This window comes from Stenella coeruleoalba (genome assembly GCF_951394435.1).
Source record: "Stenella coeruleoalba genome assembly, chromosome: 13".
In the NCBI taxonomy this organism is placed as follows: Eukaryota; Metazoa; Chordata; class Mammalia; order Artiodactyla; family Delphinidae; genus Stenella; species Stenella coeruleoalba.
The window spans coordinates 26,970,344-26,993,074 of NC_137159.1; the positions used below are offsets into that span (position 1 = coordinate 26,970,344).

General features: G+C 37.1%; 1 protein-coding gene across 11 annotated transcripts in view; it reads left to right on the forward strand.

Annotated features, from left to right (window-relative positions):
* Positions 1 to 22,731, forward strand: part of LOC307195711 (uncharacterized protein) — a 123,653-nt gene that overhangs the window by 75,260 nt on the left and 25,662 nt on the right. For 8 of the 11 annotated variants that reach the window (XR_013830927.1, XR_013830928.1, XR_013830929.1 and 5 more), the window contains 2 exons: positions 20,069 to 20,212; positions 22,023 to 22,063. The exons of 1 other annotated variant lie outside the window; for it this stretch is intronic. Coding sequence is in view for 4 of the 10 variants with exons in the window: in XM_079940072.1 (XP_079796198.1) it covers positions 20,069 to 20,212; positions 22,023 to 22,063 (185 nt within the window). In the remaining 6 variants the exon portion in view is untranslated. Of the gene's footprint in view, positions 1 to 6,430; positions 8,579 to 20,068; positions 20,213 to 22,022; positions 22,064 to 22,731 lie in introns of those variants that run through there. 2 more of the 11 variants (XM_079940073.1, XM_079940074.1) reach the window with 2 other exon arrangements.

A 22,731-nucleotide genomic window follows, 5' to 3' on the forward strand; every position in this document is an offset into this window, starting at 1 on the left:
ATTATATACATTTAAATTTTTTCTGCAACAAGTTAGACAGGATCACAAATTCACATGATGCTCAAAAGAACACTCAGAAATATTTAATGAAAACCTTCATTCTAGTGATGAGGAAACTCTAGCTCAAATAAGAAGCAAAAAACCATACTCAAGCAAACAAATCTGTAAAAGAGTTGTAATCAGAAATATCCAGTTGTCCTACCTCCTAATTTTGTGATCCATCTGCTTCACCATCAGTCAAAAAATCTGATTCTTCGAAGAAAGAACTTTGGCTTGGCTTTAGAGAGTAAGATTAAAAAACAAGAAAAAACAAACACTTAGGTAAAGGAACAAACAGCCAAAATTAAGTAAATCTGGGATTTTTTTTAAACCAGCGTTGTCTGCATTGTTATTTTGGGCTCAGAGCGATGGCTTGATGCCAAATTTAAATGGAAAGCATTATCTACTCCATATTTATAAATCTTTAGATTCTGCATGTGTCATGAAAAATGTAAGTAAATTTTATAATAGTAAGGTGTGTGGGATTAATTTGTATTCTATGTTGAAAAGCTCCACGGTAGGCAATTAATTCATGAAACACCAGCGATTGCTGCCTTAAGGGCTACATTGCTAGATAAAATTACAGACCTCAAATCTTATGATTACACTGGTATCTATTTTTTGTGTGGTCTAGGGAATATATCATCTTAAATTGAATATTTACCTAATCAGTAGGCTAAGGGTATCTTCTGGGTTCTGCCCCCTTCGACTCTAGAACGCGTTGTCTAGTTGTGAATATTAATATGCTGCTTATATAGGTAGGTACTACTGCTTACTGTTTTCACTTCATGGCACACTTATTAAATGATACTTGTATGCTATACTAGAATAAACTAGAGGGGATCTAAATGGAGCTTGGTAAAAATTGTATAGCCTTTATATTAAACAATGATAAAGTAAAACAACTAATATAAATAAAAATTTAAAATAACAAGCCATAATAAAGTATAAAGTATTGGGAAAGATATCAAATACTTGATTTACATAATTTTCAAGTAATGCTTTTCAGGATTTTTACTGAGAAACTTGTAGTTGCTTCCACAAACATAAGTGTTTTTTGGTTTTTCTGTTTGTTTTGTTTTGTTTACCAGGTCTTATTCTTGAAGTTGTGACTGTAATTCTAATCAATGCTTTAATAACATCTCTCTATTTTTGATCGTCACATTAGACAAAATTTTAATCATTTTTACGATCAAAAATTTTAAGCCAGTGTTTTTCAAAGAATCTAGTTTCTTCTTTCTTTGGCACACAAAAACTCATTGCAGTATCATCTGATGATGTGTATGAGACTGATTTCGTTCCAAGTTGGTGGTTGCTTTTGTAAGGTATGTCCCAATAATGATGGTAGAAGGCACAGACTGGTAGAGCCTTCACATCCACTAGGCGGTCATATCATCTTTACATGAAGATAGAGATGGGCGGGTAACCACCTAAACCCACGCTGACAAGGTCTCCTGGGACTCCCGCCCCTGACCTGCTGTATCTTTGCTCTGGATCATTAGTTCTTGTAGCAGTCCTAGCAATCTCTTGTTCACCATGAGCATTGGCATACTCGCCGCTGGCTGTTGCACAAGTTGATGCCCGCTGGTTGAATGGCGAGAGAACTTTGATGGACCCATGGGTGTGGCGGTTCTCACTGTGTCTGCCATCCGAGACCACTTTTGACCTTTTGTCTGACTCTCTCTCTCTTGGGTAACCTTCCTGGGAGACCCTAGAGAGGCTATTTGTGGCTGAATGTGAATAGTTCCAGGGTTCTGGGTAACCCAGGCTGTACCAGGCAGCCCCAAGTGTTGAGGGGATCATTATCTCATGTCCCACTTACAAACATTAGATTCAGAACTGTATACCTAAGCAGACTGCTTGGTACCCTCTGATTCAGGTATGTGACTTAAAACAGCCTTGAAGAACTTTGAAAGTAATATAAAAAATGGCAAACTTCTCTATTTTACCCTTTCTTTACCTAGACTAAACCTGCAGCCTCACAGGAGCTGAGAACATATTTATTCTTTATCTTTTACTTCAGACACTCAGCAGGAAGGTAACACACTTTGAATGAAAAAGGACAATTCAAGTTAGGTTGGTGCTTTGCCTAAGCCAGAAAGGTTTAGGGAGAGAAATTGAGGATGAAGAACAAAAGAGACAAGCTTTTTCCTTTTCTTTTTTTTAACCTCTCATGGTTTGACTTAATTCTATTATTTGAATGATTTTGAATTGATTTGGACACACCCACATTTAAATATAAGTTCAAAAATGCATTCTAAAGTCAAATGGAAAGTAATTTGTGTGGTCTTGTTATGAAAATAGTTTTATTCTCTGTATACTCCAGTCTCTCCACTCATTTATTCATACTTGTATTCATCTATTTACACATCATTCATATATTCACAAAATATTTGTTACTGTGGATACTATACCTGGTATTGATCTAGGTGCTGAGCTGGAAAGGTGAAAAAGTCATTATCAATACCTTGGAGGGTCTCCCAGTCTTGAGGGGAGTCATAGAGGTTAACACATAATTATTGTACAGTTGGACAAGTATCATTATAGTCTTATGAACAGAATATCAGGAGAAAAATATTTTATTTAGTCTTATTATGTATTTGAGTATTCACCTGCCCAAGATGGAAATCTATCTAATAGAGTTTGTACTTTTAAGGACATAATCCAACATGATATTTTTTATTTGCTGAGATCTTTTCTCCATGAAGTGAATTAGGAGCCCAGGCTTCTTCTATGTCCTGACTCTATTTCCTAGGGCCTCAAAGCCTTTGGAATGTAGTTGGAAGACAGAGGAGAAAAGGGTGTAGAGGCTCTGCTCTTAATCACTCCATCCCAGAAGTGACATTCATTACCTTTGCTCACATTCCATTGACAGGGTATACATGCAGGAGGTGCTGGGTCCTGCAGCCCTGGCAAGTTAACATCTAGCAATAGTTTTACACAGACGAAGGCTAGGAGCTCTTTGCTGAATTGCTCACATTCTCTGGACAAAAGTAAGGAAGTCTGTGGCTGTTTATCCCCTTCTCAAATATATGCTTCATTGTTTTCCATCCCTCTAACTCTAATCATGGGCAGCAATATTTCTTCAATATTTTATCCACTCACACTGTCCAGGGAGGTTTCTTTGGCACAACAAGCAAGGCACACTGGGTTTATTTTTATAGCACATTTCCCACAGTCGTATCAGATAAAATGCATTACATCTCACCAGGTGACTGCTGAATAATCTCACAACTGTGGCTTCCATGTGAAAGGCAGAGATGATTAGCTTCCAAGGTGTTTGTGGGCCAGAATTGCTCTGCTTCCCTTAACTAGGTAGGTTAGTACCTGTTCGAGTTCTTTGAGCTTTGTATACTGTTCCCTTGATTGACAGGAAGGAATCATAGACTTAATAGTCTGGTTGTGAGGATTAAATGAGATATTTTATATAAATTGCTAAGCATGGCTTTAGGCACATATAGAAAGCAATCCATAATTGAGGCTCTTGTCATTGCTAATTAAGGATAGGATATTAAGCGAAAGTGGAAGTGTCCTTTTTGTGGAGGAGGATGATATACTGAAACATTTAAACGTATTATTTGCTGTAACTAATTTCTAATGAGATTTCAATGTGTGCTTGCTGTCTGATTCCCCAAGAGAATGGATTTTCTCCCTCACTTTATCACATAGATATTGCCTGAATAAGGTCCTAATACCTGTAACTGAATTCACTTTTAGGATTGCACTATCCTTTAAGAGGCAGCAAAATATATTAATAAAGAGTGTTAGTTCTAAACTCAGATTTCAAGTTCTAGCTGGGTTACTTATCAGCTGTGTGACCTTGATCAACCTGTTTCTGAATCTGTGAATGTTAGCCAGTGATATTCCTTTCTAGGGACATTATGCTGGGAATGAGATGATTTATATAAAACACTTAGCAGAGAAGATGGCATAGAGCAAGTACCTAATACATGTTACTTTAATCATGATGATTACACAGAATATTGGGATTGGGGTCAGATGACCTGAGTTTATATCTGTGTTCTGTAGCTTTTAATCTTACTGAGCCTCGGTCTCCTCATCCATAAAATTGGGCTAATAATATTCTCTTCACACAGTTGTTACGGTGATCTTAACGTATGTGAAAGTTCATAGAATCTTGCCTAGAACCTATAAAATATTAAATACGTGTTAAAATTATTTTCTTTTATTTGCGGTATCTGTGGCCCTAGGCAAGTTGATCTGCCTCTCATATTGGTTATGCCTCCTACTTGGCCTGTTATAGTTAACATCAAAAAAAAAAAACAGGGTTTCCCTGGTGGCACAGTGGCTGAGAGTCTGCCTGCCGATGCAGGGGACACGGGTTCGTGCCCCGGTCCGGGAAGATCCCACATGCCGTGGAGCGGCTGGGCCCGTGAGCCATGGCTGCTGAGCCTGTGCGTCCGGAGCCTGTGCTCCGCAATGGGAGAGGCCACGACAGTGAGAGGCCCGCGTACGGCAAAAAAAAAAACAAAAAAAAAAAACCAAGAAAACAAACCCTCAAGCAACTCTAAAAATAGTACTATATCTAACATTATTATTTAAGAAGAGGATGGCATTCTGTTCCTGAAGGATTTGGCCATTGGAATTGTGGAGGAAGACCATCTTGGGATTTGTGTGGTGACATTTCTTAAATGCATGGTATAGCATGGGTTGCTTTCATCACACAGTAGGGAAATACTAATATCTATAATTTTATAATCACTAACCCAGATTAACTTTAAAGCCATTAGTAAAGACGAATTCCATTTTGATATTTAGTACCCTGCTAGTGTATCTCTCACTACAGAAGTTTAAAATAAGCATAAAAATAAATCCAGAAACAGATAAAACTAGCCTGTGCTGTGGAACACCATATTCCCAGGCAGTCCAATCTGAGGTCCACAGTCAAAAAAGATTTTAATCTATGAACTATGTCTACAGTGGGTGTTGATGGGAGACAATGAGAAATTGACGCCTTTTTACCCTCCCTCTGTCCTGAGGTGGTTTCTATTTCAGGTTCGATCATTACACCATTATAGAGAAGCCCTGCTATGCTAATATTTTCCTTAGACTTTGAACAAACTCAGACACCATAAGATTTTTTTTTTTTTTAACACGGAGGGAAACCTGAGAGCTTTCTGTGGTATCTTCTTGTACTCCTCCTGTTCTCCTATGTGGATGCCCTTCTCTATCTTATATCACTTCCCCAGTTCAAGAATCCTTCAAGAGTAGCCTCAAAGCCCATCTCTTCTTTGCAAAGTTACTTGTTCCATATTGCTTACATAGATCTCTCTGCTTCCAACCCCCTTGAAACACTGTTCTTGTCTTTCAGTTGAGTGTTGAATCACAGAATTTCTATCATATTATTTAAGTATTATTTAAGTAGCGCAGGGAGAGGCTAATCCTTGAAATCAGGAAATAATTATATCTTAAATTAGAATTTACAGCTCCGTGGCAGTGAACACAGTGGCTAAATAAATAAAAATTTAATTAAAATGGTATGCAATGAGGGCCTTACAAAAATGCCATTAAGAATAACATCGTTTGCATAAAACTGAATATCTAAAAACAGCTAGATACGTATTTAACTTTCCATTTGTATGTATAGATAAAGCACAAGGATTTGCCCATTAGGATTTTATTTTCCATGGTAGGTCATTTCAGATGCTTTACGTGACCCTACAGGCATCTTTTTAAGATTACCTTTGTACCCTGGTTTTTCATCTTGGGACTGCCGCCATGTACAATCCTAAAATGTTCCATAAAGGCTCAATCTTGCTTTTATGTCATGAGCCGTTTCCATTTAGTTAAAATTAAACTCTCAGCTACAGGAATATCTCCCAGGACTCAAAGCTTTGCCTTCTCAGTTAAAGCGTCTAACCTGCTAGCTTCCTGAGGGCAGTGAGCTCAGAGTGAAGCTGAATGACAGTGAAACCCCAAGTGACGTGACATCGCTTCATTCCAGAATGGGTATTCCCCGACGGCTGCATCTAACATATGCACAAAATCTCCCTCTCGATTGGCACTTCCAACACCATTCCTAAAATGTAAGCATTGTTCTTTGGTGTCTCCTAGGTAGCATAAATTAAATGGGATAGTTTTTGTATTGTGTTCCACCTCCACGTAGATTTTTCTTTACTGGTTTCTACATGTGTCTCAAGTTAAAGCATTGTTTCCTAACTATCTCACTCCCTCTCCTGTTTACCCTCCTGTCCCTCACTTGCATATGAGAGCACAGTAAGCAGACACCTTTCCTAGTATCCACCATTGATCCATCCCCTATTGCCCTGTCCTCGTAGGACCTGATTTGATAGGAAAAGGTGTTCATTCTCAGATATTTACCAGCATGAGTGAGACTACCAATGCTTCATCCTTTCATTCACTGTGTTAGGTTTGTAAGAGACACATGGAACAAAAGGGGCTTAATCTCTTTTGGCGCCCAGCTGGAAATCCACAGGGAGAGAAGGAGCAAACAGGTATGCTGCTAATTATCAAACAGGTTGTTATGATGGGACATAGAACAGGGAATGAGAGCTCACCTGGTTAGAAGCAGGTGATCAGGGGGTTGACTTTTTAATAACTTTATTGAGGTACAATTTACACACAATACATTGTTCATATTTAAAGTATACTAAATACTGTGAGTTTTAATATATGCGTAGACCCACAAACCCATTATCCCAATCAAAATACCAAATATGTTATAATTCCCAGTGTTTTCTTGTGCAGCTTTGCAATTCTTTCTTCTCTCTATGCTTTACTCACTATATATTAGTTTACATTTTCTAGAATTTTATAAAAATGGCATTATGCTTTTTTTTTTTCTTGGTCTGGGTTATTTTACTCAGCATAATGATTTTGAGATTCATTCATGTCGTTGAACGTATCAATAGCTTACTCCATTTATTCACTTACTTATTTATGGCTGAATAGTATTCCACTACAAGAATATACCACAAATTAACTTTGCACTCCCTGATGGGCATTTGGGTTGTTTCCAGTCTTGTCTTTTATGACTAAATCTGTTAGGAATATTTGTCTACAAGTCTTTGTGTGGATGATATACTTTCATTTCCTCTTGGTAAAAATTTAGAAGTGGCCTTGCTGGGACATACTATCAGGACTTTTGACTGATGGAACAGCATAAGAGGTTGGAATACACATAGTAATGAATCTTTGAAGGAGGAGAGTTGGGGCACCTTTTGGTCCCTTCCCAGGGGATAAGTATATACTTCAAAGGTACCTCAAATTTGCCAAGTTTTGAGTCTCAGTTCTCGACCTTCTTTTTCAAGTGTGGTCCCTTGTCAGTATTCCTTTGTTCAGTAAATTGTACCACCATCTGTGAAGTTGGGCAACACAAAGTCAGCCTTGACACCTACCTCTCTTTCACTCCCTTTATTCTATTGGTCTTCAAGTCCTACCGTTTTTCCCTCGTGAAAATCCCTACCATTTGTACTGCCCACGCTCTAGTGTGGGTCACTGCAGTCTCCCCGCCGGACCACTGGGCAGCATGCTCACCGTCCCCCATCCCTTGACTTGTACTCTCCATCCATTATCTGTGGTTAACATAAAATGACCTTTGAAACATGATATACTCAGCATAAGCCTGAGTATATCACTTCACAGATTAAACCTTTAAACAGCCCTTCATAATCCTTGGAAAAAAGCCCAAAATCTTTACCATGGTTTACACAGTCTGCATATCCGTGTCCCTGCTTAATGTACGTACTCAGCGTTACAACTCAGTATTATCCTCCGGTTCCATTTTATGTTTCGCCTACAGTGAGCTTTATTCAGGTCATCAACTTTTCCAAGTTCTTTATTACCTCTGGACCTTTACACTTCCAATGTCCCTGCCTTTCTCTTCATTTATTTGTCTGACTCTTACTTAACCAAGTTAAATATCATTTCCCCTAGAAAACTCAGGTCTAGGTAAAATAACTTAAGCCTGATCCTCCGTACCAATCTTAAGATATTACAATGGCGAAGATTCTGGTCAGCCTCCCTAATTGAAAGTAGGGCCTAGCTTATCACTTTTGCATTCCTAATACCTAGTACAGCAGCACATCTTGAACATATTAAGTGCTCTAATGCATTTGATCATGAAATAAAAGGCTATGACAGTGAGCTAGACTTTATATAACAGATGCCTGACAAATATTTGAAAAGTTGAGATGAATTCAAGAAATGTTTCTCAATAACCAACGTGGATGTCACCAATTTCATACACTAATATCCATGACTTTGCTTATGACAGAGGCCCTCTGGCTCTCATTCAAAATTAATTTTATACTTAGTCTACACAGTCCTAGTAAATTCAGGTATCAAGTTTGTTATACCAGAATATATTAGAAACAGAAAATCCAGTGGTTGAAGAGAAAAATTAATGCAGTTGTATATAGGCACACACACTGCAGCAAAGAGTGAAGATACTGAAAAACACGGAACTGTAATTCAAAACCTCAGTAGTCTAGGGTCATTTTGTCGAGGGTCATATGATCTGATGCCATCATTTGATTGGAGTGGAGGCAGATTTTGATGTTACTAATTAAGGTGCTGATCTGATGAGGCTACTGATAATCATAGGTACACTTGATTGTGTTCTGTGTGACAGAAATGGAGCTAAGCTCTCTTTGCATTATCTCATTAAATTCTCATAATGACCCTATAAAATTGGTATTGACTTTATAGAAGAGAAAAGGAAAGTTGAGAGAAGTTAAATATCTTGGCCTTGGCTACCTAGCTTTCAGATATGACTCTAGCCTGCTTAGTCTAAGTAGTCAAGAAAGGATTAAATTATGTTCTTTTACCGTATTTAAAGAAACAACAAATTGTAAAAGAAGTTCATTGAGAACAGATTTTTTTCTTTAAATTTTGGATTCTCCAGGGGGATGTTTGAGTTATCTAAAATAATAAGGTAGGAACATTTATTTCCCAGTCATGCCAAATAAATGAAGTTTTCCTGTAAATGCTTTCCCATGATTACATTACACTTCATGATTATCTGTAAAATTACGAAAAGACTCTAGCGAACAGTGCTCCCTGAAAAGTGGCAATAGCATGATGCTAATACTAGACAATGTATTACCCTATACGGGCTCATTAAGGGGCCTGGTTTTCATCTTTAATTGCAAAGAACATACATCCCTGGAATGAGTTTGTAGTCATTTTAATAAGAAGTACCAGAAGTGTGAATAGAATCTATCACCAGATCCACTTAGAACCCATTTATCTTTATGACTATATGTGTTATGGATCATCAGCCCATGATCATACAGACCCCCATCAACACTCATCTTCCTGATGGCAAGTGTAAAATGCAGTGTCTCTACTGGGAGATGAAATTTTTTTCCACACTTGTGAGTGATAGACTCCTATGTTCCTAAACATATTTTACCTCAACTAATTAATTCCAGTGCTGCATTAGGTAAACCTCTACTCCCCAGCTCTGTCTTTTAAGGAGTGCTCACTACCAGGTAATGACTCAGGGACAGCCCACCCCCAATCAATTCCTCCTCTCTCCCCAACTTCTTCACATTGTCTGATTCCCGACCTCCACTGTTTTTGATATATTTTACTCTCTTGGATTTAATAAATCACCACCCCCCCAAATTCTGTTGTCCAAGTCGATATAGACTTCCCCTTCCCTAGCCAGGACCCCACCTCCATTTAGCGTTTTGAAAGCCCACCAGTATGGTGTATAACCAGTACTCCTCACCAGTGCAGTCAGCGTGTCTCCATATCTCTGTTTTCACCACTTACCTTCCCCCAGAAGACCAGCAGGATTAATCTCATCATGCTTTTATTCCCATTTTACTCTGTAACTACCAAAAGTCCAAGCATTCAAGATATTTAAATACTAATTTTTATCCCCATAACCTCTTACATCTCTTGATCTGATCTAATCTCCCGTCTCTTTCCAATCTCTCACTCCCCAAATAGTTTCTGTGTATCCTTTAGAATATATAGTCTGTCATTACCAAAATTCCCAATCTTCAGTATTTTCCTTTAATGTTTCCTTTATCTTCTGACTTGAATAAAAAACTGATTTCCGGCCTTCCCTGGTGGCGCAGTGATTGAGAGTCCGCCTGCCGATGCAGGGGACGCGGGTTCGTGCCCCGGTCCGGGAGGATCCCACGTGCCGCGGAGCGGCTGGGCCCGTGAGCCATAGCCGCTGGGCCTGCGCGTCCGGAGCCTGTGCTCCGCAACGGGAGAGGCCACAACAGTGAGAAGCCCGCGTACCGCCAAAAAAAAAAAAAAAACTGACTTCCCCTGATGACACAACTTTCCTTACTGTCTCCTCAGAGAAGGACAACTGTTGTAGAGCTTAGAGACTAGATTGTCATTCTCTTCCCCTCCACAGTGCTGCTTCTAAGACATTTCTCCTAATTAAGAAAAACAAAAACAAAACAACAACAAAAAAACCAAAGCCTTAGCTTGTATGAAGTATGTGCCAACGAACTGTACTATCCTGGCTGTCATAATCATCTATTAAATCTCATTCATTTCTCCTCATTTCCTGAATGTTTTTGCTTGCAGCCTCCTATTTTTCTGTCACTATTCTTGTCATTATTTTTGGAGATTTGAAAAGTCCCATAGCTCATCTGCCCGATCCCAATTAGGGAAAAAATCTGCTTTATGGTGATAAATCCCTCTTGATCATAATGACTTTTTAAAAATATGTTGCTGGAATCTATTTGCTAATATGAGGTAGAACTTAAGATCTTAAAAGAAATGTGCTTCTAGTTACTTTTGGGTAAATTTTCCATATCTGATTTTTGTATTAGGACTCTTCTAATTTTTTAATACATTGGAAAATAACTGATGTCTTTCTAAGGTGTATATCTTTGATTATATTTTCTATTTTCATAAAGCTACTTGTATTCTCTACTCAAAACAGGAGTAAATAATGGCTGCACATAACTAATCAATAATCAGCCATTTTGTCCAGATTTTCAAATGTGTTGGTATAAAGCTACCATGGTATTCTTTTGTAATTAAAAAAAAACTCTGTTTTATAGCTAGTCCCATCACTATCATATTTGCCAAATATTGCTTATTTTATTGGTCTTTCTAAAGAACAAGCTTTTGGTTTTATTTGTCAAGTTTACTGCTTTTCTTCTCTATTTTTGACTTTTCTCTTGATTAATTTTGTCCTTCCACTCTTTGGGATTTACCTTGTTCTTTTTCTATGTCTACTGTTCATTTCCTGTAGCTTCAAGAGCCATTTTCAACAACTCAACGAGCTCTGCTGGCTGTGTCATGGCCACTTCATCATATGCCATTAAAACTTAATCTCATACACTGGGTGAAGGCTCAGCAGTCTTATTTTGCTTTCAAAATTGTTCTATGGCCTTGGATCCTTCTTCTTCTCCTAAATTAGCACTATCATCAGGGAAGACTCTAGTGGGCCTAGGATTCTAGGCTTGCCTTTCCTGCAGTTTCATAATAAAAGAAAAAACATTTCCACCCTGTTTTTGATGTTGATCGAAAATTTAGCAACACTTCTTTGCACTATATTCAAATCCCAAAATATAAGCAAGCCTTCATGCACACAGGCTCACTGAAATGTCATAATTTTAAACTATGTATGACCTTGAACAATGACCTTTCCAAATACTCCACACTCTGGCTAGGTGTTCAGACTTTTGCATTCCTACAACGTCTTTTACACATGGTCGATTTGTGTCATAAGTTCTTCCTCACTCCCACTTCTGAGTATATATCCAAAGGAAACATCATCATTATTAGAAGAGATATCTGTACTCCCATGTTCATTGTAGCATTATTCACAAGAGCCAAGGTATGGAAACAACCTAAGTGTCCATAGTAGATTAATGGATAAAGGAAATATGGTATATATATATATATATATATACACACACACACACACACAGAATGGAATATTATTCAACCTTAAAAAAGAAGAATCCTATCATTTAAGTCAACATGGAAAAAACTGGAGGACACTATGCTAAGTGAAATAAGACAAAGACAAATAGTGCGTGATGTCACTTATATGTGGACTCTAAAAAAATAATGAAATAAATCAACTCTTCCCTCCCTGGACATTTTCCTCAGCAGAATCTAGCAGCCTCTACTATGAGTCTTATCTTTTTTTTTTTTTTATTGTTTGTATCAGATCACAACCCCAGGGAACCTATGTATTTACCGATGTATATCTAGATTATACTTTACCATTGTTCTTTTTCTTTGCAATTCATTCCATCCACTTCTGGCATCAGAACCTCATTTTTCCTTTGGAGAAGTCCTTGTGATTCAGGTAGGCTGTGTGTCTCCTCCCTAGGCTGTGTGACTTGGGGCTGGCTAGACACAGTGTTTTATATATACTCTATATGTCTTAAGTACTTATTTCTCTGTTTTCCATCATTTTCCTTCCACATTTTAGTGTAGTTATTTTTTAATTGACATTTGTAATCCTTTCTTTTGTTTGACTAAAGTACTGTTCAACCGATCTTCTGAGTGCTTAATTTCAGCATTTTTAATTCTAGAAGTTTCTTTTGGTTGCATTTCACAGACAAGTTTTGCTTAAATTGTACATGTTTTCCTTTTTTAATACATTAATCATAATTTTACATAATAGTTTCATTGAGATATAATTTACTTTCCATATTATTTAAAGTGTACAATTTAATATGTTATGCATCTACCACCACAATCAATTTTAGAACTTTCATCCACCCCCCAAAAGAAAAAGAATCCATTATAGGTCACTCACTCCCCCATTTCTCCAAACCCTAGGCAGCCACTAATATACTTTGTCTCTACAGATTTGTCTAGACTGGACGTTGCATACAAATGGAATCATACAATTATTTAGCATGTTTTCAAGGTTCATCCATGTTGTAGCATGCATCAGTACTTGATTTCTTTTTATGGCTGAATAATATTCCATGGTCTAGATATTACTATGTTTCATCTATCCATTCACAGTAAATGGCCATTTGGGGTATTTCCACTTTGGGGCGCTTATGAATAATGCTGCTGTGGTTGGATTTACGTGCAAGTTTTGTATGCAGGTCTAGATTTGTTTTTTAAATTAACAGACTATTTTGGAGCCGTTTCTGGTTTACAGAAAAATTAAGCAGAAAGGACAGAGTTCTCATACCTCCTTACCTCTCTACCCAGTTTCCCCTATTATTAATATCTTACATTAGCGTAATACATTTGTTATAGTTAATGAACCAATATTGACACATTATTACTAACTAATGTCCATGGTTTACTTTAGACTTCACTCTTTGTTTTGTACATTATATGATTTTTGACAAATGTGCAATAGCCTGTATCCACCATTACAGAACCATACACAGGAGTTTCTCTGCCTTTAAAATTCCGGGCTTCACCCATCCTTTTCTCCCTCCCCACAACCTCTGGCAACCACTGATCTTTCGACTGTCCACACTTTTGCCTTTTCCTAAATTTCATATACCTGCAATCATATAATATGCATGTAGCCTTTGCAGATTGGCTTTTTTTCACTTAGCAATACGCATTTAAGCTTCTTCCATGTCTTCTCATGGCTACATAGCCTTTTCTCTTTATTGCTGAATGCTATTCCTTTGTACCGATATACCATAGTTCGTTTATCCATTCACCTATTGACAAACATCTTGGTGGATTTCAAGTTTTGGCAATTATGAAAGAAACTGTTATAAACATCCATGTGCAGGTTTTTATGTGGATGTAACTTTTCAGTTCCTATGGGTAAATACCAAATAGCATGATTACTAGATCACTGTATGGTAAAAGTATGTTTAGTTTTGTAAGAAACTGCCAAGTATCTTCCTAGCAACAAATGAGAATTCCAGTTGTTCTGCATTGTCAACAACTTTGGTATTTCAGTATTTGGGTTTTAGACATTTGAATAGGTGTGTAGTGATATCTCATTATTGTTCTAATTTAAAATTCCCTGATGACATGGAATGTGTAGCATCTTTTCATACACTTATTTGCCATGTGTCTGTTTTCTTTGTTTAATCGTAGTTGTTTTGTTTTTTAACCAAGGCCTATTAACTCTTGTCCTCCTGTGTCTATTTATATTTTCTCTTTTCCTTCTTTCTGTTTTTTTTCTTTTTGAGCTTTTGATCATTTAGTCTTTTTCCTGGTATGTCCAATTATTTTTATATTAAAATTGGGCTTATTTTAGGAAACTATAAAGATACCTCCACATTCAGGATGTTGTTATCGTTCTCTTGAAAAGATTTCCTTTTGCCCATGGCAGATAGTTACTATAGGGACTGGAAACCTTAGTCCATTCTCAGTTTGAGCTCATTCAAAACCGTTTTTCACTCTGTGTGCAGGTTGCTCTATTTCTGTCTTGTCCTTCCTCTACGGGTGTTGCCCTTTGGGATTAGCATGTGAATGTTTAGATTCTCCCTATTCCCAACTACCCTTGTATTTGTTAGGCTTTAAATGTAATGGTTCCCCCAGCCCTGTGAGACTAAGGATACGTGTAGCTTGTCATTCCATTAGTTGTTGCCTTTAGCTTGAGCTCTTGCCGTTTGGCTTCTGTGGTTAGAGTCTTTTGAACTCCTTGGCTTTTCAGCTCCTAGGTTGTATGAGTTGAATCAGCAAATGCCCCAAGGAGAAAAGCTGCACCAAATGTCAAGCTTGTGTCTGTGTTTCCCTTCTCTCCAGAACTTGGCCCACATGTCTCGGTGTCTCTCTAACATTCGGATGCTGGCGAAGAGATGTCTTCTTACTTTATCCGGGTTTTCTAAAATTTCTTTAGACTTCACCTGATCTTATGTTATTATTGAAGTATCATCTCAATTATCCCTAGGAAGAAAATTTACAATTTTATGTTTCATTTTTTTATTTTCTATATTACCTCAGTTTCTGTAGAGACCTTTTACCTGATTCTTCAGTCTATTTCCTGTGTTACCAGTAAGATGGAGATAGGTGGAGGCTAAGAATATTGGGGGGGAAATCACTGATGAATGATATGTCTCGCTCTTTTTGTTTTTCCTCTCCTTATTTACTCTGGCAGCCTACATTTGCCCTTCTTGATCTGACCCAGTTGCCCAAATACGCAACCCACTCTGGCAAAGACCTGACTTTACTCTCATAAATGTCTGCATGTTAGGATTAGCTAGATGGTGAACACCATGCCAGAGTTTTTTGTGTGACCAGTCAGAATGGCCATCATTAAAAAATCTACAAACAATAAATGCTGGAGAGGGTGTGGAGAAAAGGGAACCCTCTTGCACTGTTGGTGGGAATATACATTGATACAGCCACTATGGAGTACAGTGTGGAGGTTCCCTAAAAAACTAAAAATAAAGCTACCATACGACCCAGCAATCCCACTACTGGGCATATACCCTAAAAAAACCATAATTCGAAAAGAGACATGTACCACCATGTTCACTGCAGCACTATCTACAATCGCCAGGACATGGAAGCAACCTAAGTGTCCATCGACAGATGAATGATGAAGAAGATGTGGCACATATATACAATGGAATATTACTCAGCCATAAAAAGAAATGAAATTGAGTTATTTGCAGTGAGGTGGATGGGCCTAGAGACTGTCATACAGAGTGAAATAAGTCAGAAAGAGAAAAACAAATACCGTATGCTAACACAGATATATGGAATCTAAAAAAAAAAATTGTTCTGAAGAACCTAGGGGCAGGACAGGAATAAAGACGCAGACATAGAGAATGGACTTGAGGACACGGGGAGGGGGAAGGGTAAGCTGGGATGAAGTGACAGAGTGGCTTGGACATATATACACTACCAAATGTACAATAGATACTAGTGGGAAGCAGCCACATAGCACAGGGAGATCAGCTCCGTGCTCTGTGACCACCTAGAGGGGTGGGGTAGGGAGGGTGGGAGGGAGGGAGACGCAAGAGGGAAGAGATATGGGGATATATGTATATGTATAGCTGATTCACTTTGTTATAAAGCAGAAACTAACACAGCATTGTAAAGCAATTATACTCCAATAAAGATGTTAAAAAACCAAAAAGTTAGATAGTAAAAAATTCAGAAGAATTGCCCACACTCCTCCAACAGATTCTCTAACAGTTAGCAGAATAGAATTCACACTGAATCTGGTTTATGAGTAAAAGACAAGTCAACTTTCAGGTGGTTCACAGTTGACAACATTTCTTTTCCATCTGCCTGCTTTGGAGCCATATTTCTGCTGACCACTCAAAACTTTCCTCTTGAGTATTCTGTGATATATTAGAACCAGGAATAAGGGATGTCAGTGCTGGAAGGGTCAGCCAGTGGTCTGGGATTTAATTCACATATCCTTTCTGCACCAGGCTCTTTAAGATCATTGAGTTAGCCTAAGAATTTTGAAGCGGTAGAATTCAAGACAGTGCATTACAATATGCCAATATTACTATTCTCCTGCTCTGACATTCTCCACTGATGGACAGATGAAGGAGAAGGAAGGGCAGTCACCAGTAACTGAGAGTAAATGAAACTGGAATATTATAATTCAGTATCATTTGAGTGACTGAATTGGCTGGCAGAGTGTTCTGCAGTTAAGGGTGAGGAAAGATTAATTCTGCACCTGACACCACTACTGTATTTATACAAGTCTACTGGGACAGTTGTTTACCTTGAATTGTTTTCTTCATTCATTTCAGTCAGACAGTTGTGTTGACTGATTTTCCTTTCTGATGTATGAAATGACTGACTGAATTTACCATTTAATTTCCACTAATGCACTGTAAAAACAATACATTACTCAAATTGGATTGGAAGGTATGAAAATGTTTACCCCAGAACTAGAAAGGCCAGATAAATCATAAGAAACATTTGACTGTGAGTGTTAGAAAGCTACTGAGGTAGCTATGACCTGGAAAAGTAAAATAGAGAAAGAAACTCACTGAAGTGAGAACAATATTCTGCACATGCGTTTCTAGCCCAGTCATTTAGAAACTACTGATGAAGAGCAAAAGTCTGAGAAACCAAATGTGGCTCCTAAGAGGTAGAAAAGCCAGTAGATCTTAGGACAATGTCATAGGACTAAGGAAACCAGAGTTGGAATTGAGAAATAACAAGGCAGCTAGAATTTTAAGGACCAAAATCACAGAGAGAGTAAAGATTCAGAGAACGGAGCTGGATTCAGCAACAGTGTTCCCTTGCAGTATTTTCCATGTATAATAGGTAGACAAGACAAGATGCTAAGAAGTCAAACAAAAGCTAACTGAAGTCAAAGCAAAGACTTAGTTGGCTCATAATGCTGAAGAGACAAAATTGGGGTTCAGAACCTATGAAAGATTTGTGGCCCAATGGAAAACTAATGATATGAATTAGGACATTGGAATTCTCTACATATGTGTGTGTGTGTGTGTGTGTCTGTGTGTCTATGTGTTAGGAAGGTTGATGCAACATCTACATTGAATCTTATAAAGAAGGAAAATGAGTATGAAGTTGGTCCAGTGACTGAGGTGATCTTCCCCTCTGCTCCCTACCTAAGAATAGGAAATTCTCTCCTCAAGAAAATACAGTTGACCCTGGAACAATGTAGGGGTTAGAGACGCTGACTCCCTGTGCAGTCAAAAATCCACATATAACTTTATGGTCGGTCCTTCTTATCTGTGGTTCTGAATCTGAGGATTCAACCAACCACAGATCGTGTAGTACTGTATTACTTATTGGAAAAAAATCCATGTATAAGTGGATCTGTGCAGTTCAAACCCAGGTTGTTCAAAGGACAACTGTAATGTCATTCAGATTCTCTACAACTTGTCATATCCCAAGTCTGGTATTCACTGAAGAACCACCAAGACTACCAAGAAAAGGAGAATTAGAATAAAAAACAAAAAAGAATCAGAATCATAGATGACCCAAACGTTCAAGTTCATACATATTTCGGTAAATATTATCAAGTTCAAGAAAATAGGTGAAGAATTTAACTTGACAACTAGAAACTATAAACTGATTGAAGTTGAACTCATAGAATTAAAAATTATACGAAATTTAAAACTCGGTAGTGGATTGGGCACAGGTAAAGAGAGGTAAGTGAACTGGAAGATAGAGTAGTAACAATATTAAGACTAAAGCATGGGAAACGAAAAGAATAAAAAGTACACAAAAGCGCATTTGAGACATATGGGCCACAGTAAACATTTTTATCATATGTGTAAACTGGAGTCCAAAGAAAAAAGGAGAGAGAGATTGGGATGAAAACAATATTTCAGAAATATTAACAGCTGAGAGTTCTCTAAAACTAAAAAGAATATATGGAGCCTTAAATTCAATAAGCACTAAAAAAAAAAAAGCAACAAGAACAAATACAAAGAAAACCACACCTAAGATCACCACAGTACAATTCATGAACAGCAGAGAAAAACATGACATCTTAAAAGCAGCCCGAGGAAAAAGAGAGAGATTACTTTCAAAGGAACAATAGGATTAAGATTACAGCTTACTTCTCAGTGAAACTGACTGGATACTAGAAAATAATGGAATAACATTTTTAAGTGCTGAAGAAAAGAACTGCCCATTGAGAATTCTAGAGGCAGAGAAAATGTTGTTTGGAAGGAAAGATGAAATAAGGAAATTTGCAGACAAACAAAATTTAGAAAATATGTTCTCATCAGAACTGACTGAATTAAATTCTAAAGGGAGACCTGCAGGCAGAAGGAAGATTATCACAGATGAAAATAAGGACTTTATAAAGAATTGTGTATAACAGAAAGGATAAATAAGTGGATAAACCTAAGTAAAATCTAACAGCACACAAGAGTAATAATAAAATATATCAAAAATTAGAATGCATTAAAACAAATGGAAGAGGAAAAAGTAGTAAAAGAAATTTAAGATCTCAGCATTGCTTGAGAAGCAGTAAAAGAGCTAATAAGTCATGGTACACGTGTAACTGCTACTTATGTAAAAATAACAAGCTAATACAAGGGAAAATGGAATTTGAAGAAATCTCAAAGGAAGAAAGAAGAGCAAAAGGAACGTAACAAGGTGGGACAAATAGTAAACAAGGAGTAAACGGTCTATAAGAAAATACATTAACTGTAAATACTGAAATTAAAGGACAAGGATTATTGAAACAAACCAAAAACCTAATTCTGTGCCACCTACGAGAGACAAGAGTCAGATTGAAAATGAAAGGATTAAAAAATTATGTCATAACAACAATAAAATTGAAGAAGATTTTTTAATGTTAACATAGATTTGAAAGCAAAAAGTATCACTGGTGATAAGGCAGGATAATAAAACCCACTGTTACTTTACAAGGAATATATTATAAGTCTAAACTTCAATGCAATATATGAAGGGAAATTCCAAAAATCTAAGTAGAAATAGAAAAATCTGAATTACCTAGATCAGGAACATAGAACCACAACAACAAATGAGCAGATTATAGAAGATCTGAGTACCATCATTAAAAACTTTGGCCTAAATTTACATAAAACACTGCACCAACAATGATGGAATATATATATTATGCAGAAATTTTTAGGTGCACATGGCACATTTATAAAATTGACTATATTCTGGTTATAAAACAAGGCACTGAATAAGCAAGAAATTTAAACCTATATAACCAATATTTTACCAAATAGTTGGATACTTCTGATCATTATGTAGGTCAAAGATGAAGCCGCAATGGGAATTAGAATTTTATTAATTGAATGATAATGAAAATATGCCATAACAAAACCTGTGGGTTGCAAATAAAGCTGTGGTCACAGAGAAGTTTATGTATTCCAATTATACTCTCTAAATGTAAAACGGAGAAGAATAAAGCAACTAGAAGATAACCTATCACCCTGAGGTAGGCAGCTCCTGAACTGTACCTGGTGGGGAATGCCTTGGCAGGGCAGAACTTCAGGAGGCCGGCTGAGAGCACAGTGAACACCATGTCAGGAGCAGTCTCCAAGAAAGAAAATTTAATGTACAAAGGGATGACTAAAATATATTTAAGAGCTAGCACCCTGACCCCTCTTAAGGATGACTTATGTTGCTGGGGAAAAAATAAGAAGTGCTCGATGTAGAAGGTGAATATCTCTATAATTCCCAGGAGAACCTTGGTACCAGGACCACACAATGAAGAACTTGGAGCCCCCGTGGCTAATCCAACAGAGAGAAAAGGAGGAACAGAGATGCGAGAGAAAATAAAGGGAACTCTTGGTGCAATTTGGTGCTGCTGTAGGCCCAAGTCCAGGTATGTGCTCTCTGTCTCCACATCTTAAATAAAAGCCACCATGTTCCTCAGTCTTTCAGGTACTTAGAATTTCTCTTTAGAACCTGAAAATGGGGTCAGGTTTCCTGTCTGCATTGCTACAGTACAAAATAGAGGAAGGATGTTTGAAATAGTTCTCCATCTGACAGAGGAGGCCTTGAAGCTGTGAGCCACTCGCTGCAAACCAGGAGGACATGAAGGATTCTTGAGCAGATCTGAAGCTACTGGGAGGCCTTTGAGGAGTTAAATCCCATAGTAAATACTGTACCTTCAATGGCCCCTTCTCCCTCTCTGTCCAGTCTTCCTCCACTCCCGTGGGGGCCCAAAGGGGTTAAATGAGCACTCTGATGTAATCAATATAGCAAATTACTGGTATCTTCTATGGATTATTGAGATTATAAATGCCCTATATACAGTATTATGTAGAAAGCAAGAGAGTTGATATAATACTTATATAAAACCGTGAAGATGGAACTATCGTCCTTGGTCCTTACCATATAAACACACAGACATAGACACACACACACTTAATGGAGATTGAAAATTTACTTATTTATTATTTTCCAAACCAATAGATGCACACCTAAATCTCCAATGGTAATGTCTATGATAAGCTTTTTTAGTCAGGGTATCATATGTAGACATAGCAGTTTCAATTCAAAATCAGGCTGCCACCTGTTAAATATACAGGAGTCCATGTTTATGTGCCATGATCCATCACTGTTGTGCTAAAGCCATGTAAGCAAATTAAATGGGGATATCTAGGAATCACGACTACTACATTTTTCATATCTTTGACAGTAATACACATCTCTTCAGTAATTCCAGAAATGCAGTATTGCTGTTGATTTCAAGCTTGTTGGAATGGGAGACGAGTTCAGTTCAGTTTCATTTGGCTTTCCTACACAAATTTGAAAAGCAAGACAAGGGGTGTTCTATCACTAACTGTGTTTTTTCCACTTATATATCAGGAACGGGACAAATATCCACAAATTTCATTATGAACCGGTGAGCACACTGTGAGTTGGGCTTGGGTCAGAACTCAGTTTATCACCTGACATCCATCTCTCTCATGCTAACAACTTGAGAGCGTATCATTTCTGTTTAATAGATGTTATTGATACCTCAGACCACTTATCTAGATGTTTTTGAAGTGTCTGAATGTTACCCCAGGTCAGTGTCAGATTCAATAATTCAGTTGCTGATTCAAGACTCTTATAAGATACACATATGCTTGTGCACACACACACACACATCCATTCATCCATCTATCTGTCATCTACCTATCTATATCTATAAATATTTTTTGACATAGCATTAAGTGAAAGAAGTGTGAGAACATTTCCCAGTTTGTGGATTTTCAATTTTCCCTTGTGAAGACTGAGTTGCTATATTTATAGAAACTTGAGAAGCTGGAGTTACTAGGTCTTCTTAATGATTCATACATTTGATCATAGTAAATATCTTTTAATCACTGATAGTATTTTTGACTTCTTTTTCTGATATTATTATAACTAAATCCATTTCTTTTTGATCAGTATTCTCCCCTTAGATTCTTTCTGTCACTTATACTTCAGACTTTCTATGTCCTGTTAAATTGGGTATGTCATAAATAAATAATAATAATCGTCTATTTAGCTAAATTAAATCTTACGTTTAATGTATTTATTGTAATTTTAATTTTAACATTTTTCTTAAGAACTGCATTGGATATTTTGCAAATAGATATAGACTTTTTCTTGATTTTGTCTTTATTTTATAAAATAATTTTATATAATTTCTTTACATTTAGAACTGATTTTTCAAAAATCACTGGATTTATTGAAAGACATGGTATGTATATCAGTTCTTTTTTTAAGCTGACTTTTATTTATGTTTGACTTCATTTCATCTACAGTTCATATTTGATATTGAGGTCATTTTTTTTTTCAATTTAGTTTGTTGAAATTCTGAGGGCTTAAGTAGAGAATAATTTCCTCTAAGATAGGTTTAAATGTGCTTCTTCTGGGTTCCAAGGAACACTATTAACCTGGGAAACTATCTTGAGCTTAGCTTCAATTTATCGATATATGATTTTTATGATTAGAGATCTACTTTTAATTTGAACTTCAGACCCAAGTGAGATCTGTAATTGCAAACATGCAGGGTATATTATTATTAACCCCCAGCCACAGCATAAAAATATGATTTCTTACAGCCTTCCATTAGTGATAGGCACATTTTTGTACCCTCCTGTTTTAGCCCCCAGTGAGACTCTGCACTTAATATACAGGTGTAAGATTCATCCCCAACTTAGCACAAGTCCATGATTTAGTCAGTTTTTCCTAAACTGATATTGAATTTGCCTCTAAGACAGTCTCAGATTTCTTTGACTAAAATCACTTCTCTGATTACAAGTCATCTTTTGTTATTTTTATTGTTTTGTGTTTTATTTCTTTGGTGGGAGAAATTAATTGCCTGCCTTATCATCTTACAATCTCAGCAATGTATTAACTGTTATG